We start from the raw sequence: 21,890 nt of genomic DNA on the forward strand, positions 1-21,890 counted from the left end.
AGCCATCAGCCCAGAGCCCGAAGCGGGGCTCGAACTCACGGACCGCGAGATCGTGACCTGGCTGAAGTCGGACGCTTAACCGACTGCGCCACCCAGGCGCCTCTAGAACGTCCATTTTTTGCTCAAGGTTCTATTGCAGAGAATAAAAGCTTGGTATTTCACAAGCAGGATGACTGATTTAAAATTTAAAGTTCACAAAGTAAATGGCTAATTTTCTTTTCACTCTCACCTTGAAAGCTTTAACTATATCTGTATGTTTTGTTCTTGGAGAAATTTAAGAAAATAGCTCTTGAAGACCGTTTTCTGGGTTCCTGAGTGAGGCTGACCATCATTTTTGCTGTTGTGGTTGCGGCCGCTGTTAATGACTGCTTATCGCACACATACCTTAAAGCTGAATTTCTGATCAGCACTGGAAACAGATGAATCACACATGACATCTACATGGGGGGTCCCTGTGGGCCTTACCAACAACTTAGCAACATAAAGGTGGTTTTCACCTCAACAAAATGGACCCGAGGCCCTGTGGGGGCCCTCTTCCTGATGTTGTTGAATTTCAGGGTAATGAAAAGTTCTACAGATAAATAGATGATGATTGGACCTTCAAATGCAAAAAAAGAAAAAAAAAAAAGAAAAACCAAAAAGCACCCAAATGCATTTTGGACACGTTTTAGTATTAAAATGGTGTCAGGAGGTGATATAATTGTTCTATATTGTTAATAATAATACTCACATGTCATGAAAGCCTTGGAGCACCTCCCTAGCCCTGGGGTTTCTCAGGACAGAGCACAGAACCTCTGACTTTAGAGACCTTCGGGACTGCCTCTGATATCCTGTGCAGCCATGGCAGGTGATTCTGCATTTCTTGGGAGTACTGTTGCTCACGGAAGCTAAGAGGGCTTGAGGGTCTCTAGCGGTCCTGAATCACTGCTGAGAGGGAGTGACAAAGTCGGAGAAAGGAAGTACAGGGGAAAGTGTTTCCAGCTCCATTCGAGAAGCTCTGTAACCACTGGAGACTCAGCAAGGGTTCTGGAGTCAGTTAACCTTAGGCGGGTCACTTGCACGCCTCAGGCTCCCCGTTTAGAAAGGGAAAAGACCCGGCAAAGGCAGGTGGTGGGCTTTGCACATGGCTGGTGCTCAGCACTTGTCAGTTTCCTCCTTGGCCTCCCCCCCCCCCCCCCCCCCCGGCTTTAGGTCAAGTGGGAGTTCTTCAGGAGAGCCTAGGCCGGGTGCAAGTCCAGACAGAAGCATCAGGCCTGGAGGAGGGAGTTTGGGAGGGGGGAGAGCAGCATTGGGGTGACGCGGGCCGGCCGGAACACAGGGGCCCAGGGGCTGGTGCGGGGCTGGTGCGGGGCTGGTGCGGGGCTGGGCTAGGCCCGTACTTGTAGTAATAGCAGTCTGTGGTGCTTCCCGAGTTTCGTTTTCCTGAAAATTGTTCTGGAAGAATACATTTAGAATAGATAAGGGATGGACCCACTTAGCTTCTTGCAGAACTACTGGAGGGAGTTAATGTATGTGAATGCCGAGTCCCTTTGTGTCAAAAGCCTCATCGGAGAGGGCTGGAGGGCTGGCGCTGTGTCTCGCACATCTTTGTCTTTGCTCACATTTGCATGATTTTTGTACATCAGTGACATTTGTATCATTTTGGAAGTTTTAAAAACATTGACCAGCATTCTTGAAGTTCTAAGCAAGATTACAAGACGTATATTATCATCGTTGCCTTTCTTCTCTTTTTCCCCTTGAATTAGCTTAGAGTTTTAGTTAGGGCCTAATTTTCTCTCTTTCTTTTTTAACTGAGATATAGCCGACATGCAGTGTCGTATTAGTTTCAGGTGTTCCACATAGTGATTTAACAGGTCTGCACATTCGGTTATTCTGTCTGTCCGCATACAATGTTTTTACAGTATTACTACATTTCCTGTGCTGTGTTTCTCATCCCCATAACTTACAACTGGAAGTTTGTACCTCTTAATCCCCTTCACCTATCCAAAGAAGATCTACCGATCTATTAACAGGGCCTGATTTTTCTAATGGCTTTCCTGATCATTTACATGGAATTTCCGTCCTGGTTTACCATTGCGCACCCATGGAAGAGCGTGAACTTGGAGTTGACCTTTGTGTTTGTTTCACCTCACAAATAGTTATGGCTTTGGTTTCTTTGTGACACATCAGCCTTAAAGTAAATATAGCCCAAGCAGCAACTAGGTTTTGTTAAGGTTAAAAATTAGCTTGTTTTTTAAGTTAATAAAGATCAAGGGTGGCTATTGGAAATGTTTGTCTTTGCCCTAGAAGTAAAAGCAATAACATCGTAGAATAGGCTTCATGCTTTTGACACACACACACACACACACACACACACACACACACACATTTGAAACTGATGGGTAGCTTGGCAAAGAGTAGGAAAAAGAAGGCACACAGATGACCTGTGTGAGTGGAATTTCAGAACACTTACGACATTTTACTGTTTTCAAGTACGCATAGCAGCTTGGACTAGTCTAACAAAATATTACAAGTTAGCGAACTTTGCTTTTTATTCATTCCATAGATGGAATATGATTTATTCATTCACTCAGCTCTTCAGTCTCCTACAAGGCGTCATGTTAGAGTGGGTTAATAATGATAAATTATTGAGTTGCAGATGAGTCCTAATGGACACAAAGTTATTCTTCTAAGCATTCTCTCTGTGTGTTACTAATTTGCAGGGTAAAAGAAAACTCTAGCTCAGTCCAAGTTTGATCGTATTCCACATTAAGGAATTTGAGATGAGTTATGAGGTTTACAGTGTGTTCAAATGAGGCCAGGAATCCAAAAGAGTGCCCCTCACCAAACGTCCACAGTTATTGGAACCTGTGAATAGGTTAGGTTACATGACAGAGGGGAATGAAGGCTGTAGATGGAAGTAAGGTTGTCAATCTCTTGACCTTAAAATAGGGAGATTGTTCTGGATTATCTGGTGGAACCGAGTGTAATCGCGAGGGTCCTTAAAAGTGGAAGAGGGTGGCAGGAGAGGAGGTCGGAGTAATGTCACATGAGAAGGTCCCGACCCCCGGTTGAGACAGAGGGAAGGGATCTAAGAGCCAGGGAATGTGGGCAACTTCTAGAAGCTGGAAAAGGCAAGGAAACGGATTCTTCCCTAGGCTTCAGCATGAAACATAGCTAGCTGACACCTGGATGTTAGCCAGTGAGACCCACAGTAGGTTTCCAACCTACAGAATTATAAGATGGTAACTATTTGTTTCAAAGGGAGGGAGGGAGGGAGGAGAAAGAGAGAGAGGGAGAGAGAGAGAGAGAGAGAGAGAGAGAGAGAGAGAGAGAAAGAAAGAGGAAAAAGGAAAAAACCCCGAGGCCAGAAATCTTCTGAACTGTTCAGCAGGCAGAAAGTAGGTCTGCTGGGGCGTGGGCCCCAGCCTCTGCTCAGCTCTCCTGCTCCAGAAACGTCCATTGATAAGGGACCGACTGGCTGGATCTGGACCAAATTCAATATCCAGATCCTTTCTAGGTTAGGACCTCTGGCTGAGGCTCCATCTACTCCCCTGGGTGGCCCCATTGCCCTGCAGTGTTTCCTTGGGGTGTGAACTCTTGTCTCATGTTCACAAAAATGACATGAAAGTATTTGCTCCCCAGGCCCCCCTCCCTTGTCTCTGCCCTCTCCCCACCACTGCCTCTTACACCACCTATCAGCCTACCTCCTCATGGTCCCTGTCTGGTTTTACCAGAGTGAGGGCTGCGTGCTGAGGACTGTGGGTAAGGCCCTGGTGCTGGCCTTCAGCGTGGCCCTCAAGACCTGGGGGGACCGGGTTTCCATCCTGCATCCCACACCTCCAGAACGAGCCCCTTGCTCCAGCCAGGCCAACTCGATCCAGAATATGCCATGTTACTGACTAGCGGTAGCGTTCCCTCTTCCCCTCCTGTCTCCCCACGTCCTTTCAGGGAAGGTCCGTCCAGAGTCCCACTTGCCAGAACGAGCCTTACTGATGTCTGACTCTCAGTGCATACCCTTCTTCTCTGACTTGTGTGGCACGTGGGTGTAAATCTCACGTTTTGGTACTGTCGCTGCCCAGCACGATTCTTAACCAGATTGGCATCAGCTGGGAGGTAGGAAGTGAGCATTTATAGTTGAGTAACACTTCTGTCCTGGTGGAGACTCATTTTTGGCTTGGGAGGCAGTATAGGTTAGTGCAGGGGTTCTCAGGTGCCAGGGGACACAGAAATATATGGACCTCTGCACCCTACCCCAAGGCTTCTGAGTCGGGGGGTCTGGGGTGGGAGAATATGAGAATCTGCATGTCTAGCGAGGGCTATGATGCCACTCGTCCAGGGGCCATACTCTTGTGCATCCTGGGGCAGAGGTTTAAAGAGCATCGGCTTGGAGGCCCGCCACCAAGGTTTGAATCCTGGTCCCCAAACCTCCGCACTGTGTACATGCTTTGACCTCTCCACACCTCCGCTTCCGCATGTGTACAGGGTGTAAAGTCATAATACCCACCATATGGGATTGCAGGGATCGGGTGAGAGACTGCGTCACGGTGGGCTTTTGCACCTGAGAGAACGCTGTAAGCGTCAGCCATTATTAACCATTTTTCTTGGAATCCAGAAAGGCATTGTGATATGGTGGCAGACACTGATGTAGGGACGGGACAGGATGGGCTCTGCCTGCTGTGTCCTTGGCTACTGTCGTCACCTGTGTAATTGGGGCAAGCTATTCAAGCATTTCTAGGCCTTAGTTTCTTCATGTATAAAACGTAGGCAGTAGTATTTGTCTGTTTTCCTCTTGCTGGCTGTGAGAATCACGTGGAGTATTCTGAAAGGATTTATATGAAAGGAATATCAGAATTATTATTAACAGCTGCTACGTATAGCATTCCTTATGTACAGAACACGTCTAAGCTCGTGCGTGTGGGTGCAGTCGTGAACCACACTGGCGGGGTGGACTGTCTGCCCTACGCCAAAGGCCGATTGTTCACTGCGATTGCTGGCCTCCTCCGTTGGCCTTCCTGGTCCTGTGATCTGATTTTAGCCCCACTCTTCCTGTCTTCCCCCTTCAAAGCCTCTGTCAAGTCTAACCTGGGGCCAAACGAGAAGTCTCCAGGCTCGTCAAAGGAAAATTGAGAACCGAGCCAGTGTGATAGCCTGAACTTCAGGAGCGATGTGGAGTCTGTAGGCTTACAGATACCTTCACGTGTTGATAGTCTCACTTGTAATCTTCCTATTGAAAAAATAACGTCTCAGTTGCCTATCATTTTGAAGAATTCATTTCAGAGTCTGCAGCCTCCCTTTTCTTCCCTATATGAGAGAGATGTAATAACTTTCTTTCTCGTGGGGGCTATGATCAGTTACATGTGGCTAATATTTGTGAAGGGCTTTGAAACTGGCTGTGCTCTTTGTTACCATGAGGCGTGTTGGGACATAACAGGAGGACGGGAGGACTTTCAGCTTTCGGTTAGACGTTTGTATAACCAGTGTAATCTCTTCATTGGGCTGAATGCTCTGACAAGGAGCATTTCCTGTTGATTTTATGTGCCCCTTATCGGGTTCTTTGTGGCCACCTCTCTGTTCTTTATTCTAGCACTAGGACAGAGATTGTCTAGAGAGAGCCCTGAAGCAAAGCAGGGAGCTGTATTCTGCTCACTCCACAAAGTAGACCTGCCTTTCTTATTTCCAGCATCTATGAACGTAGGGCTGAGAGAGAGAGATGTGGGTTACATCTGCCTGCGTTTTCACCCGAGCTTACTCTTGCTCTCTGGGCTGCTTTCGGGTTTAGGTCATAATAGGTGTTGGTTCGGCCTCGCTCTGGTCCTTTGTAGACATCTGCCCGCGCCACAGAGCCCCTGCGTTTGGCACAGACCACGGTGATTGGCAGTGCCTTCCCAGGCAGGGTCCAGTCCTGGAACAGCGGGGGTTGCAGGTGCATTGGCACGTGCTGGTGGGGAGCGCACACGGGCCTTGCCCACCCAGCGCCTGGCGACTCTCAGCAACACGGTCCCATCTCTGAAATATCTTGGCCTTGTGGGCTTGTCACTCCAATTAAAACTTCAACATGAAAGCAGCCCAGGCTGCTGCTCCCTTTGTGCTGCATGTGAGCGTGGCCCGTGCCAGGAGCATGTCATGGAGACCGTGGAGGGGGCGCCACGTTTCGGGGGCCTGCGCTCGTGTCGGGGGTCCGTTTCTTCAAGCTTCACGTCTTGCTGGTTGCTGCTGCTAAGTGCACCTGAGAGGCAACTTTCTGTTTGCCAACAGACAGTCACCTTTGGGCTGGTGGTGAAAGTCATTTTGCACATGTTCACAGATCCGCCGTGTTACCAAGCCTCACGCTCTGACTTCTCTCTGGCAAGGACTTACAAAATAGTCTCTCTGGCTGATTGTCAAAAATTACATCATATCGGAGTAAACTGCTTTTAAATCAGACATCCATTATTCATGTATATTAACTGCTTTTTTATTTTTTTATTGGCTGTTTTGTGTATGATTTACTCTTTTCTCACTAGGTCCCCCCTCCCTCCCCGATTGTCTGTCTTCCTCCTCGTTGTTTTTTTTTTTTAATCTTAGCTCATCTGTGAATTTATAGAGGCTGTTGACTTAGCTTTGCATGTGAGTATCAATATGCTGGCCCTGCATTGTTTTGTAGTGAAATTTTAACCACGTTTTTGCAGGCCATATTTATGTTGGGTCAGGACAGCAGCTTGGGTCATTTACATGAGTAAATTCTACCCCAAAGACTGAGAAGTCTTGGGGCGCCTGGGTGGCGCAGTCGGTTAAGCGTCCGACTTCAGCCAGGTCACGATCTCGCGGTCCGTGAGTTCGAGCCCCGCGTCGGGCTCTGGGCTGATGGCTCAGAGCCTGGAGCCTGTTTCCGATTCTGTGTCTCCCTCTCTCTCTGCCCCTCCCCCGTTCATGCTCTGTCTCTCTCTGTCCCAAAAATAAACGTTGAAAAAAAAAAATTAAAAAAAAAAAAAAAAAAGACTGAGAAGTCTTTTTCTCTTGTACCTTTTGTATTGTTTTAATGGGCATTACTAGTTTTGTACCTCAAGAGCCGTACTGAACGAACTGTACCTCCCACTTATGAAACAGCTAAATACGTTGCCATGAGTGAAAAAGCCAATGGACTTAATGTGTTCATTTGTATGCACGGAGCAGATCTCTACTGTAGGCCGGTGTGCTGTGGGCCCGGGATCGATAGACACAGGCCGAGATGTGTAGCACTCACTCATTCTTTCATCAGATCCGCATTCAGTCCCTCCCATGGTGCCAAACACAGCACAGGTCTCCAGGAAGTACCTGTCGACTCCACACCATAGTGCCAGAGGGTCCCCTGGGCAGCCGGCATCTTTGTGGCCATGGTGCAGTGCCCTGACCCGTGGCACTTGTCTGTTTGGAATAAGGACCACGTGCAGTTTGAACTACTTATTTAACCCAGATCGGCAGGGTTATTGTGGATAATTGGTATTTGCATACTTTTAAGCACATTTACCTGAATCTTTGCTCACCGTTCCTTCCAGCACCTCAGACCTTTTTTCTGGAATGATTTTCCACCTTCCAAAAATATACTCTTTTTTTAAAAAAAAAATTTTTTTTAACGTTTATTTATTTTTGAGGCAGAGAGAGACAGAGCATGAATAGGGGAGGGGCAGAGAGAGAGGGAGACACAGAATCCGAAGCATGCTCCAGGCTCTGAGCTGTCAGCACAGAGCCCGACGCGGGGCTCGAACTCACAGACTGTGAGATCGTGACCTGAGCCGAAGTCGGACGCTTAACCGACTGAGCCACCCAGGCGCCCCACCAAAAATATACTCTGAAGAAGTTCCTTTAGTGAGGGTCTCCTAGGCGCAGGAGTTCTCTGTATTTTTCCCCAAGAACCTCTTTTTTTTTGGCCTCAGTCTAAAGGTAGTTTTGCTGGTCCTTTATAACTGTGGGTTGACAGTCCTCTACGCTCAGCCCTTTGGAGAGACGATTGGTTTGGACTCCATTGGGTCCACTGAGAGCTTGGCTGTCAGTCTAACGGTCATTGTGCTCAAGCCTCTTCCTCCTCTTTTGTCTGCTTTGAAGATCTTTTCCTAGTCTTGCTTTTCTGTGGTTTCCCTCTGATGTCTCTAGGTGTGCCTGTACTTTCATTTTTCCCATTGGATCTCTTGTGCTTCCTCCTTCCGGTTGTAGAACATTCTCAGTCATTGTGGAAATTTTCCCCTCCCTCATCCTATCTGTTCTTCCTCTCTGGAACTCAGGGCAGATGTGTGTTGGACCAGCTTGTCCTCTCTGGGCTGTGTGCTGCTCACTCACATTTTCCATCTCTGCCTCTCTGTGTTGCATTCTAAGTGACGTCTTCAAATCTGTCTTGAGTTCATGGAATTCCTTGGACTTTAATTCTCTAGCTCGTCCATTGCCTTTGTAATTTCTAGAAATTGTTTGTTTTGTTTTTGCAGAGGCTTCTTTGATGCTTTTGACTCCTCACCATTTTATTTCTATAAACATTTTCAGCATATGTTTTTTGTTTTATCTAATAAACATCTGATGTCCTTGGAAGTCTAATCAGTTTGTTTTCTACCTCTCATTTTTGATGAGTTGTTCCTTTCTGTAGTTGGGATTTTTTTTTTTTGAGCCTCATAAATATCTATTTATTTATTTTTACTTTTAATTTAAATTTTAGTTAACATACTAATATTGGTTTCAGAGTAATTCAGTGGTCCATCACTTACATACAACACCCAGTGCCCATCACAAGTGCTTCCTTAATGCCCATCTAGCCCATCCCCCACCCACCTCCTTCCATCAACCCTCAGTTTGTTCTGTGTCCTTAAGAGTCTCTTGTGGTTTCTTTCCCTCTCTCCTCTCCCCCCTGCCCAACCCCGCCTTGGGATTTTTTTTTAATGAGCTGTATTTGGCTGATCTTGATTTGTAGGTTTTCTTTTGTTCTTTGTTTTTTTCCAATCAAAAGGTCTCACATATTTCTTACTGAGCCAACCTACTGGTGCAGAGGCATAGTAACAGACAAAAATCATTTCCCCGGTAAAACAGGTCTATTGTTCAGGTAGTAGGGATGACTACAGAGTGATAGGGGAGGAACATGGGGCCTCATGCAGCATTAATGTGTGTGCCATCTCATGTGCGATCCCTTATAGATGCAGCTTGGTTCTTCTTCAGTGTCTCCTCTTGGAGTTGTACCTGATTTTATTACCGGTTTTTATCTGAATCCACTGGGGAATAGGATGATTCTGCTTTTGTTCCTTGGCCATGAATTGCTTGATCCGGAAAGTCTTGTGAGAAGACACGGAGACAACCGTCAACTGCCCACACCACAATGGCGGAGAAAAGGAAAGCAATTTGTAGGTTTCCTAAGGGGCCTGGGTTGAGAGGATCTTCCTCCTGAGAAGACCCTGCCAGCTACTAGGAGACATGTTACCAACCTGAAAATACTTCAGTTACCAGGCCAGGGGGCTTTGGGGCCTTGCAAGTAGTTTAAATGTCTATTTATTTATTTTTGAGAAAGGGAGAGAGAATCCCAAGCAGGCTCCAGACTGTCAGCACAGAGCCCTATGGGGGGGGGGGCTCTATCCTGCCAATGAGAGATCATGACCTGAGTTGAAATCAAAGAGTTGGATGCTTGACTGACTGAGCCACCCAGGTGCTTTGGGCCTTACAGGTAGTATAAATTTAAACTGTGAACCTGGGTGAGGGCAGACCCGGGGCAAACAGTTTCCACACTGAGTTGAACCTGAGGCAGAAACGAGTTTCCAGAGAGGCTCTATTTGCCAATGGATAGGCTTCTCCACTGGTCTGATTTTTACTGAGCGTACCCGTCTGTACGAGGGCCCCAGCAATAGGCAAACATCTCGGTTCTGGTGTTTCCACTTGGTGCTGGCCAGAAACCGTGCCTCTTGTCTCCCCAGGCTCCTGGGCTCCTGACATTGGCAGATATCCTCAGAGCAGCCCCTGACATGAGCGCCCCTTCCTTTTCTGGTTTTAGCGCCCTCTTCGTTTTTGGCTCCTCCGAATTTCTCTGATTTCTCAGGAGTTAAACAGAATGTTTGAGGAATATTTAATAGACTGAATCTTATGCAGCATTTTCAGTGTTTGTAAACAGGAGGGTTTTCCCCATATTCTAGTCTGCTGCGCTGTCAGAGAAAACCTTAGCCTGGCTACAGTTGGAGTGCTCTAGAATCTGGATGGTCTGGAGAGGGATCTGTGGAACCTCCTTCTGTTTTGAGTAGGATGAAGTAATTCTTTGTATAAGCCAATAACGGGATTAGGCATCCAGAAATGGGGGAGTGCGTCAAGCAAAAAAAGGTGTATCTGCGTATTTATCGTGAACCAGACTGTGGTTACCAGATTTGCCGATGTACCAATCAGTTCATCTCCAAGCACATGCTGGGCCCTTGATCAGTGCTGCAGGAATGAATGATAGGATTTCTTCCCTAAGGAACTTAGGGTCTGAGTCCGAGGCAGTGTTCTATGGCATGTGGCATGGCGCTGGGTAGCACAGCCTCAGCTGGCCTGGCCGAACCAGTTTCCGGTGTTTGAGAACCACGGGTCTGAGAAAAAGAAGCTGACGTGCTGTTCGAGACGGCACCTCGTAAACAGCAGCTGAAGCGTGTAGACAGTAAATACCTTCATTACCGACGAGAGGAGATGAACTCTGCCAAAGGCACAGAGAGAGCACAAAATAAGCTTCCTTGGGGTGGAAGAGGAGAGGACGTGAGGACTGTTTGCTTTATGCCCTAGAATTTGGCTTCTTACCATGACTTTTTCCCCTCAGAAGAGCAAAGTATGTGTGGTAGTGGTGGGGGCGGGTTATTAGGGAATCAATAGAGAAAAGTACGTAGACTGTCATCTCCAAAGATTTCAGTCAAATACCCACCCCCATGCCTTTTATCTTGGACTCTCTCAGCCTAGCATCTGCCAGCCTTCCGCTCTCCTTGTCCCTTCCCCTTCTTAAAATAGCAGCAGAGGGGGTGCCTGGGCGGCTCAGCCAGTTAAGCATCTGACTTCGGCTCGGGTTGTGATCTCAGTTTGTGGATTCAAGTCCCATGTCGGGCTCTCTGTCAGCCCAGAGTGCACTTTGGAACCTCTGTCTCCCTCTCTCTCTGCCCCTCCCCCACGCAGCAGACAAGTGATCTTTAATTCACCATGCTTTTGAAAATGCCACTGTCTCGTAAGGAAGGCTTCTGACCACTCCTCACTTTTTGGGAAGGGCAGTGCTGCGGTCCTGAGGAGGCCAGCCAGCTGCTCAGGTGGGTGTTGGAGTGATGCCTTTGACAGAAGTGTATGAGGAGGACTTACTGTTTTGGTAAGTTTAAAATCAAAACACAGACGGAGTTCCTTTCTTCATTCATCAGTGTGTGACCAAAAGTCGGGGACCGCGAGGCTCTGTAATCTCTTCGTAGTGATTCCTGTATGCAACTGGGTGCTGTTTCATGATGAAGGTAACAGCGTGCCCACATTTAGGAAACCTCTGCCGTGCGATATTCACTTCTTACTAGGTGGGTGAAGGACCTCGCCCACTGCAGGGACAGTAGCCGTTGGTCAGCTCTTGCCTTCACGCTTTGGTTGGAAGGCCAGTCCTGGGCACACTGAGTGTTCCGGGTCGCACCGGGGTATCCCAGATGCTGGCCCCGTGGCCGTCCCCCACTTCCTGATTCTACCCTGCCGCCCCTGCCATTACAACACCAGATGCTAGGACGTGGCTGTAAGGTGGACCTCCTCAGAGAGGCGGGTCCCACATATCGAGGAGCAGGACAGCCGGTGGCCGTGCACCAGCTGGTGAAGAGGCGGCTTGTTGCAGCTGGCAGCAGGCTGAGGCCTCCACGTGTCACCCACCGTCCCTGTTCATTCCAGTACCGACTGCAAAGAAGATGATTGATAAATATTTGTTGCAGTAACGAAGTACGTTATTTTGTCTAAAAATTTATTAACAGCCCAAATAGCCATCAATACGAAATTACACATCCATAAGAAATTCTATGCAGGCATTAAAAAGAACAAGATTTACCTATAGATACTAATGAAGAAAGGACTCTCCTGTTGTTTAAGTAGGAAAAACAAGTTATAAAACAATAATCCCATTCAGGGAAAAAACAGTTTTACACACACACACACACACACACACACACACACACGTAGAAAGGCAAGGCAGACCTGTGTCAGAAAAAGTCTAGCGGTATATACACCGAACTGCTGAAGTGTAGTTATTTCTGAGATTGACCTACAGAAGGTTACCACTCCTTATTTAATTCTGTTGTGTTAGAATTTGTTACAAGATCTATTACGTTTGAAATCAGAAAACAATTTTTTTTAAGAAAAGAATTTCAAAGAAATCTGAATAGCTGACAGAATTTAAAGTTTGGATTCTAAGACTAGGATTTAGGAAGATATTTTAAGGTTTTTACAAAGAGGAGGAAAAAACACAGAAAAAAACTTTCTGCTGAAGTTCTTTGTCTATGGTGTTTGCTTCCATCCGGTGCCCTCTCGGTCTGCCTGGAAGCCAAAGAGCAGGGAGGGCCACCCAGTGTCCTGCGACTGTAACACTGCACATCCTATAGTTACCTCTGCAGAATAGCTGTTGGTCATTGTAGATAATTCTTAAAATAAAAATTTGCTCTGTAATCACTATGTAGGCTCCTCTGCAACATTCACTTGGTACTTAAAAGTAAAAATCCCCAGCAGCATCTATTGATTTGGCGGTCACATGAATGCAGAACATTTTCTCCAAGATTTTAGCTCTGGGTAGTATTTTCCTTCTTTCTAGCATATCCATACACCTCTGAGAGGGAGTCAAGTGGCCATGGGTTGAGACTCACCCAACTAGGGCAATAAAGAGAAAAATTAGTCTAATGCATGGTCTTAACAAGAGGGGGAGTGTGAGCATGAATAATTAATCTCACTAGTCTGTGGCAATCAGATAAAATGAAGTCCCATTTGCTCAACCTTATTAAAAGAGAGAGAGCGTGGGAGGGAGCGAGCAAGGGAGGGAGAAATGGTAAAGGTCGTTAAGGGACTTTTAACAGGGAAAGAACCGCCTCAGAGATGGGTAATGTGTTTTCTAATCTCTGTGGTCTTTAACTAACCCTAATGGTAAAGGTACTCTTTGGATATTCTGATTCATTGAATTATTAAACATTTCAGAAAATACTTGACTCTTTGCTATGAACTCTGATGCCTTTATGATGAATTTGCAGTCTTTCCGGAGAGGGATCAGAGTTCCCTGTGTCACTCAGAGATGACCTATCCACTTGTCAAAAATGAACTAGAAAAAGTAAAGACGGACTCAATACCAGATTTTAATTCTTAGGTTTACCACAGACCTTTGCACTTTTAAGGCCTACCTTCCTACGGTGGAAGTGGAACTATTATAAAAACAAAAAGACATTGAGTCTAACAACTCTACTGAAAGCTCTATCGTGACACAGAAGTGTGGAAATTACGAGAGACCATGAGGTTGCTGTTTGAATTGTTTTTATCCTCCCAGGAATGGATTTTATGCAACTTTTAGGTTACTCACTATAGATAGATTTGATTACTTCTAATCAATATTACTTGGAAGAAGAACTTCTTTTGGATATTTTAGAATTGTTGAAATTGTTTTCATTTAAAATTGTTGGAATTTTCTCAAACTTACTTTCAACTGCGTGAAAATAAAAATAAAATTTAGCTTGCTCTCTGTAGTCTTTATGATTAGGAAGGCGGTTTAAATTTTGAAATTGCCTCTTTCCTTTCAGCCTCTTTCAGGTGCTGCTCACAATAGTTAATTAATATTAGTCTTTTTTTTTAAACTGTGAAGCATTTCCAAAGGTTCACTTATTAGAAGTGTGTGTTGATGAAGAGATCGTGGTTTTCAAGGTGGAGACCCACAACCTCTCAGTACTGAAATAAGAATCTGTATCCTGATAATTGGTAATCGTACAAGTTGAGAAGAAAAAGATAGCACATTTCATTTTCATGTGTGTGAGAAGGGAGGAGAATCTATCTACAAAATATTAACATTAAAACTTCTGAGTTCAATAAATTTAACCACATGACCAACAGGATAGAATGCATGTTCAGGGAGGGTGTGTGTGTGTGAGTGTGGGTGAATGAGGAGGCTTTTGAACTGTGAATTTGGGCAAGGGCTGTATCTTCAGTATTAACAACAGTGAATAATGCATAGCAAGCATTTCATGTTAATTCACTGAATTACTAAGATTTTTTGTTTAGTAAAAGACTTAAATATTCTTTAGAAAGATTCCTCATAAATCCTCCTTTTTTTTCTTTTTGCTGGAGAGATAGCACAGAAATGTTCAAATATGATGAATACGTTGTCTAGTGATCAAGGATACCTTATTTGCCTCTATACCTTATAGAACAGAGCCTCCTAAAATTAGCAAGTTGAGAGTGGCTGAAGAGAGAAATGGTTGGGAATGTTCATTATACCAATATGATTATACCAATTATATCAATAACAAAATTTTTTTTTAATGCTTGGGAACAAGGCTTTGTGTTTTGGTTTGCAGTTTAACCTAAAGGAATCACTGGTCATGTAGTGATTAAGTGTCCATCTTCCCGGATACTTGTAGTGTTGTTTTTACCTTCCGGGATATCCACAGAGAGAGGGGAAAAATAAAGAGAACACAGGCTGGCTCATCTGCAGACATCAGAGAATCAGAAAGCAGCTTCTCAGCAGTCAGTGACCCTTGTTTTCTCTGCTGCTTTTTCTGGCTTAGGAAATTGGGATACCTCATATCCCCATTTGGCATTTTCTTTTGTGTCCTAGGATTTTGCACCTTGGCCTGAGGAATTCTTGGGATGTTCTTTTGTTTTCTTTTGCGTGTCCTTTTGTCATTCCAATAGCCATATCCCTACACTGTCACTCCTTGGAAAAGGTAAGGACATTAAGCGGCAGATCCTGTCCCTTATAAAAGGAGCTGGGGAGTAATAATGGCCCTGCCCTGGGCAAGGCTGCAGTGAGAAGTGTTGCATGTAGGCCTCCTGTGTGCAGCTGCAAACCCACGCGTCTTCCTTCCTTCCCAGATCCTGGTGTACAGCCTGGAGGCAGAGCGCTGCCTCTCGAAGCTGGGTAACGCGCTCGGGGATTTCACTTGCGTCAACCTCAGAGACAGCCCTCCCAACCTCATGGTCAGTGGCAACATGGACAGGAGGTAAGTCTGAGCGAGGAGCCGCGTCTCATAGCCACGGGAGCTCCTGCCGAGGCTTTGCCCCTCGGCTCGGCGCCACTGTTCTCGCTCATTCCCTCTGCTGCTCACACCGCTGCGTGCTCGCTCCACAGCCTCGCCCGCCTCAGCTCAGCCCTGATCCTTAAATACCGCCCCTGTGAACGTGGAGAACAAAGTCTTGCATTAGGTAATAGTTGGACAGAGCTGGGTCTCCGCCTCATTTCTGAAACGCTCCGGGAAGGTGGTCTTTTCAGCCATTTGGTGGACACAGTTGGTAGAAGGTCCAGTGAGACCACTTGGAATATCTTTTGTTCCCCTGCTGCAAAATTTGTTTGGCATTCAAAAGCTCACTTTCTAATATTAAAAACAATAACCTAAGGGCTGAATCATGTTCAACAGAATAGGGTTGCTTGCCAAATGATGTCAAGAGTGTATTTCAGAACACTATGGTGTCCCTCTGGTGATGGGGGGAGAAAGGGACTTGATGGGAACAGATTCCAGTTTCTCTTTAGCTGATTAGCAGTCTTCTCTTTAACGCTTTGGCTTAGGGAGTCGGATTTTCCTGGTACAGGGTCCAGTGCCAGCCACGACGCTCCAGGAACCATCAGCACGAAAGGATTAAAGTGTTTGAAAAGACCCTCTGAGTCCAAATTTTAGGTCTTTTTCTCTGCCCATTCCCTCTCCCCCTTGTCTTTTCTTTTCCTTGTCTTTTTTTTTTTCTCTTTTCTCTTTTTTTTTTGGCTGGTTATCTGCCTTGTCTGATCCGGTGCCCCGAAGAGAGGTAGCATGGCTAGAGGCCAGGGTCTGCCGGCGCCCCCCTCCCCCGGCCCGGCCCCGGGCTGCAGGTGGTGGGCTGCTCGGTGGGGGGGATCGGATCGCGAGGCGGGCACTCCTGCGTGCCAAGTCCCAGACCTCGGCCGCACCCGCACCGCTGCAGCAGCTTGCAAAAGTAATTATCATGTCAAATAATATTTTCAACTCCTGACCTTCACCCCTCTGCTACCCCCTTCCCCTAGAGCAAACAGATTATGTGAGTGTGCTCTATCGAAAGAAAATTTTTTTCTCAAGGCTTCCTAAAATGGCTGATGATTTCTGAGCTCGAGAATTGAACTCCTCAGTGTAGGTCCCATTTTTCTATTTCAAAACAAAACAAAACCAGGCTTGATAAGCGGCCCCTCGTGAGGCACAGCAAATGAAACCAGTCAGTTTGTAGTTCTACTCCCATGTTTGAGTTTGTAGACCGAGCTGTACAAAGGCTCCAGGCTTATCTGATAGGATCTCCCTCCAGGGACCTAGTAGCTACTCACCGCTTTCCAGGAGAGCGAATGCAGAGGGCTCCTGCGGGCGTCCACATGGAAGGGTTTCGGATTGTAGCTTATGCTTCAGAGTTTGTTTACAGCGTGAGCATTTAGGTAGGTGTTCAGCTACATCTCGGCTCACAGGACAGCATGGTAGTGTTCCAGAGAAGAGACGGCTCCCTTCTGCCTAACTTAGCCTAGTCGGTTGTAGGGCAGTTAAAGCCAGGTTTTCCTGACCCTTGTTGGCTGAACAGGATCCTTGTCAGTTAGGAGACCTACAGACTTCAGACTCTGTAAAGCTGAATTTTTCCCCTGGAGCAAGGCTGTCTGAGGGGCTAAAGGCCTTGTGTAAAATGGCTCTCTGGTCGTTTTTTCTTTCTTTCTTTCTTTCTTTCTTTCTTTCTTTCTTTCTTTCTTTCTTTCTTTCTTTCTTTCTTTCTTTCTTTTTCTTTTCTTTTCTTTTCTTTTCTTTTCTTTTCTTTCTTTTCTTTTCTTTCTTTTCTTTCTTTCTCTTTCTTTCTTTCTTTCTTTCTTAAAAAATTTTTTTAATGTTTGTTTATTTTTGAAAGAGCACAAGCAGGGGAGAGGCAGAGAGAGGGAGGGAGGGAGGGAGGGAGCAAGACACAGAATCCGAAGCAGTCTCCAGGCTCAGCACGGAGCCCAACGTGGGACTCAAACGCATGAACCGCGAGATCATGACCTGAGCCAAAGTCGGACGCCCAACCGACTGAACCGCCCAGGCACCCCTCTCTGGTCATTTTCAAGTGCAGATTTGACCATGTTAAGCCTGTTTTATTAGGAAACGAATGTTATGTTTTTTGTTTGTTTCTTAATCCCCTGTCTCTGTGGGGTGAAAGGAACAGACTAGTGGTTTGGCGTTCAGGAGGCGGTGTGCAAGGTGGCATTTCATCAGGGCAGTCCTACAACTGCATGCCAGCTGTTTGACCACTCTGCTGGTGACCATCATATAGGAGGTCACTCTCTGTGAAGCAGAAAAGCAGTGTAAGCACAAAGAATTTGAAACATGGGTGTTAAAAAATTATGTCTGGAAAAAGAAAAGAATGAAGAATGTAGGCTTTCAGATCGGTAGAGGGGAGTCGTGCGTGCATGTGTTTCCCCAAAGGCTTAATGAGCTATGAGTAGGATCTCACTAGAAATGCATGCCCAGGCTCACACGGCTTATGTTTCATTTCAACAGAGGCAGAAAGGGGTCAGATACTATGAAGAGAACTATATGTAGTTCTGGCTGCCACTATAATGGTCAATGCACTTGTAAAAGCCTGGAACCTCCTCTTTCATATTTAAACTTAATCCTACTGCCCTCTCTTCATACTCTATCAACAACCTAAGAGTGTAGTGGACTGTAAAGATACATGAAACTGTCCCAGGTTAGGACAAAAATAATTTTTCATTAACATAAGGAAATCAGGAAACATGGGTAGAATTTTGTAAGGAGCTTGGGGGAGGGGTGGGAAGCAGGGGGTACTGATAGGCTGAAATTTAAAAAATATCAGGGCACCTGGGTGGCTCAGTTGGTTAAGCGTCCAACTTCAGCTCAGGTCATGATCTCTCAGTTTGTGTGTTTGAGCCCCGCGTTGGGCTCCATGCTGACAGCCTAGAGCCTGCATCTGATTCTCTATCTCCCTCTCTCTCTGCCTTTCCTGCTCATGCTCTCTCCCTCAGAAATAAGCATTAAACACACACACACACACACACACACGGAAAAAGCTCACCTAGCCTGTCACCCTGTCCACAAGAAGCAGGTTAGAGTCTGATGAAGTTGAAGAGAATGATTGCCTGGAAACAGCTCTGGTTGGATCATGCCTCTGCCTCTCCCCTGCTGGCAGAGAAGGGCTATAAAGCAGGGACGGAGTGAGGTGTGGCTCTGCACGAGAGTTTTAACACTGTAGATCAGTGACTTCTTCTGAACGCACCCTTTGTCCTTTCCTTGGAAAGCAAGAAGAGTGAGGAATAGCGGAGTACCACGGACACTCACGTTCCTCCCCAGAGTGTCAGTCTAGCGCTCAGCGAGTGCCCAACACAAAGCTTTGTATTTACTCTAAGATGCCCTTCTCCTTTTACGTTTTCACCTCTGTGAAATCAGGACTTGCCGTTTACAAGGGCATCGTAAAATTGGCAGCATTTTTAAATGTTACCCAAAGTAACGGTGCTTCTTACGATCAATGGTATTTTTAATTAAATGAAACTATGTATTTGTTCACTGAAGGCAAAAATGAATTAATGGCCTGGGAATGAGAACATTTATGAGAAGCTTGAATAGATTACCAAGAGGAAGACTGCAGGAAATAAGCCACTTTGTTGTTGTTGTTTAACCTGTTTGGCGTTCACCGAGCATTTAAATCTGTGAATTTATGTCTTCTACAAAATTTAGAAAGTTTTCGGTCATTACTTCTTCAGATATTTTTTTTCTGCGCTCATCCCCTCCCCTCCTGGGACTCCAGTGATGTCAAAGTCAGACCTTCGGATACTGTCCATCAGCCACTGATGCTATATGTTCCTTTTCTTCCCTAAACTTTCTGTTCTTCAGACTGCATAAGTATCCATTTAATTTCAGGTTCATGGCCGCCTTCTTTCCTCTGGCATCCCCATGTTCCTACTGAGCCCCTTCAGTGAATTTTTTATTTCAGATATTTTTAGTTCAAAATTTCCACTTAGATCTCTTTCTCTGTTCAGAACATCATTCTCTCTTACCATTTTTACCTTTACTCCTTGGAATATAGTCACAGTAGCTGCTTTGAAAGTCATTGATGGTTCCCCAAGTCTGGGTTGTTTTTTCCCATGAGAGCGGGTCACATTTTCCTGCGTGTGTGTGTGTGTGTGTGTGTGTTTGCAGGGGTGGGGTGGGGGGTATGTCAAGTAATTTAGGACTATATCCTGGACATTTGGAGTGTTACGTTGTGTCTGCTTTGGATCCTATTGCATAATCCTCTGGAGAATGTTAAGATTTTTGTTTTCAACAGGCAGCCGTCCTGGTTAAGTTCAGACTGGAAGTTCTGTCTCCTGTGGGTGGATATTCAAGTGTCCGCTCAATTTTCAAAGGTTTTTTTTATGCGGCTCTCGCTCTGTCCGACACATATGCCACCCAGCTCCCCAGGGGTTAGTCTGAGATGGTAGTGGTCTTTTACTTTTTTAAGTTGAAATATTGGTTGACATATAATGTTATATTAGTTTCACATGTACAACATGGTGATCAGCCGTTTTATCCACCTATCCATTATCAGCAGAATAAGGGTAGTTACCATCTATTACCATACAATATTTTTATAACATTCTGGACTGTATTCCCTTTGCTGTACTTTTCATCTCTGTGACTTATTTATTTTATAACTGGGATTCTGTGTCCTCTTAGTCTCCTTCACCGTTTTGCTCATCCTCCCAACCTCCCTTTGCTCCGGCAGCCACGAGTTCATTCTCTGTATTTATGAGTCTGTTTCTGTTTTTGGTTTGATCTCTTGTTTTGTTTCTTAGGTTCCATATCTGTGACATCATATGGTATTTGTCTTTTTCTCTTTGACTTATTTCAGGTAGTATAATACCTTCTAGGTCCGTGCATGTTGTAGGAGGAGAGACTTCATTTTTTGTGGCTGAGTAGTGTTCCATTGTATATACACACCACATCTTTATCCATCCACCAACAGACACTTAAGTTGCTTCCGTATCTTGGCTCTTGTAAATAATGCTGCAGTGAACATGGGGATGCCATGCATCTTTTCAAATTAGTGGTTTTGTTTTCTTTGGGTAAATAACCAGTGATGGAATTTTGAATATTTCTTTTAATGTTTGTATTAATTTTTGAGACAGAGTGAGACAGAGCATTGAGCGGGGGAGGGGCAGAGAGAGAGGGGACAACAGAATCTGAAGCAGGCTCCAGGCTCCGAGCTGTCAGCACAGAGCCCGACGTGGGGCTCGATCTCACAACCATGAGATCATGACCTGACCCAAAATCAAGAGTCAGGTGTTTAATCGAGTGAGCCACCCAGGCACCCCCCTTGTTATTTCTCTTCCATACTAGCCATTCTAACTGGCATGAGGTCGTATCTCATTGTGGTTTTGATTTGCATTTCCCTGATGATGAGTGGTGTTGAGCATCTTGTCATGTGTCTGTTGGTCACCTCTGTTCCTCAGGAAAAAATGTCTATTCAGCTCCTCTGGAGATGGCAGCGGTTTAAATCTTAGTTGAGATCGCACAGCCTTTGCTCTGCTGATTTGGATCTCACCTGTGCAGCTCAGAGATGAGCCTGGGATTCATGTATGTGTAAGAAGCTTTCCTTTAGTGCCCTCCTCTCTTCAACCCTGCATTCTCCAGCCTTTTAGGTGCTCCTTTCCCTTGGGCCTCTCACCGGAAGAGGGGGTTTCTCTCAGAGTTTTACCTGCTTGCTTTGCTACCACTGTGCAACCCTGTGACTAGAGTCTGCCTTTGGGGCAAAGCAACAGAGAGAAGAGGGAGAAATCCCCACAAAGAACTTCCCCCCAAAAAACACACACATTGTTTGGACTGCAGGGGCCCCTTTCCGTGGTTCTTCAGAAAGGTGGTGGGATTTTTTTGGAGCTCTAGCTCCTGTTGCACGTACAGCTCTGCTCTTGGAGCTCATGCCTGGGGCATGGCTGTGAGCAAGAGGACCCCCACGTGATCACTGCCTCCGTAGCCCAGCGTCTCGAGTTGACTCTCCAGAGTCTTCAGGTATTTGGTTTTTGTGTTGCATCCGGAGGTTTTGGTTGTAGTTCAGCAGGAGACAGAGGTGGTAATGGGCTTTAGTTCCTGTTGGCCAGAACCAGAACTCCCATCTTCTCTTCAGTGAGAATAGTTGGCAGTCAAGGGCTGTTTGAATGAGGCCCCTTCCCATTCTGTCTGTTGTTCTCAGTCTTCTCATCGGTGACCCGCTCGTTCCCCGCCATGAAACCGGGGATCTGGAACAGAGCAGCTCATCAGTCCTCTGCAGGGAGGATCTAAATAGGATGTGGTGGTGAGGGCCTAGGTCAGGTTGGTAGTGGGTTGTCAAGGCAACAGTACTGCACCAACAATTCCCACTGCTTTTTTCTCCCTATAATCTCAAGATTATTTAAATTTTTAGCAGCTTTATTGAGATAAAATTCACATGCCTACAACTCACCAGTTTAAACTGTACAATTGAGTGTAACATCCACAAGGTTGTGCGACCATCACCATCATCCCCATCTGTCTGGGACATTTCCTATAAATGGAATCCTATAAAATGTGACCCGTCGTGACTGGCTTCTTCCACTTGGCATAGTTATTTCCGAGATAAACGTGCGTTGTAGCATGAATCACTACTTTATTCCTTTTTATGGACAGACAGTATTCATTGTGTGAGTATGCCACATTATTCATTCATCAGTTAATGAACATCTGGGTTATTTCCACTTTCTGACTATTATGAATACTGCTGTCGTCATTCAGGTACAAATTTTTGTG

The 21,890-nt window shown here is 45.7% G+C and overlaps 1 protein-coding gene and 1 pseudogene across 3 annotated transcripts in view; one reads left to right on the forward strand and one right to left on the reverse strand.

Annotated features, from left to right (window-relative positions):
- FBXW8 (F-box and WD repeat domain containing 8) overlaps positions 1-21,890 on the forward strand; it is a 126,545-nt gene that overhangs the window by 93,090 nt on the left and 11,565 nt on the right. For all 3 annotated transcript variants that reach the window (XM_045457952.1, XM_045457950.1, XM_045457951.1), the window contains exon 8: positions 14,995-15,122. In XM_045457952.1, the coding sequence (XP_045313908.1) occupies positions 14,995-15,122 (128 nt within the window). The remainder of the gene's footprint in view (positions 1-14,994; positions 15,123-21,890) is intronic.
- LOC123587878 lies at positions 9,108-12,558 on the reverse strand (annotated as a pseudogene).

The sequence above is a fragment of the Leopardus geoffroyi genome, chromosome D3 (genome assembly GCF_018350155.1).
Source record: "Leopardus geoffroyi isolate Oge1 chromosome D3, O.geoffroyi_Oge1_pat1.0, whole genome shotgun sequence".
NCBI lineage: Eukaryota > Metazoa > Chordata > Mammalia > Carnivora > Felidae > Leopardus > Leopardus geoffroyi.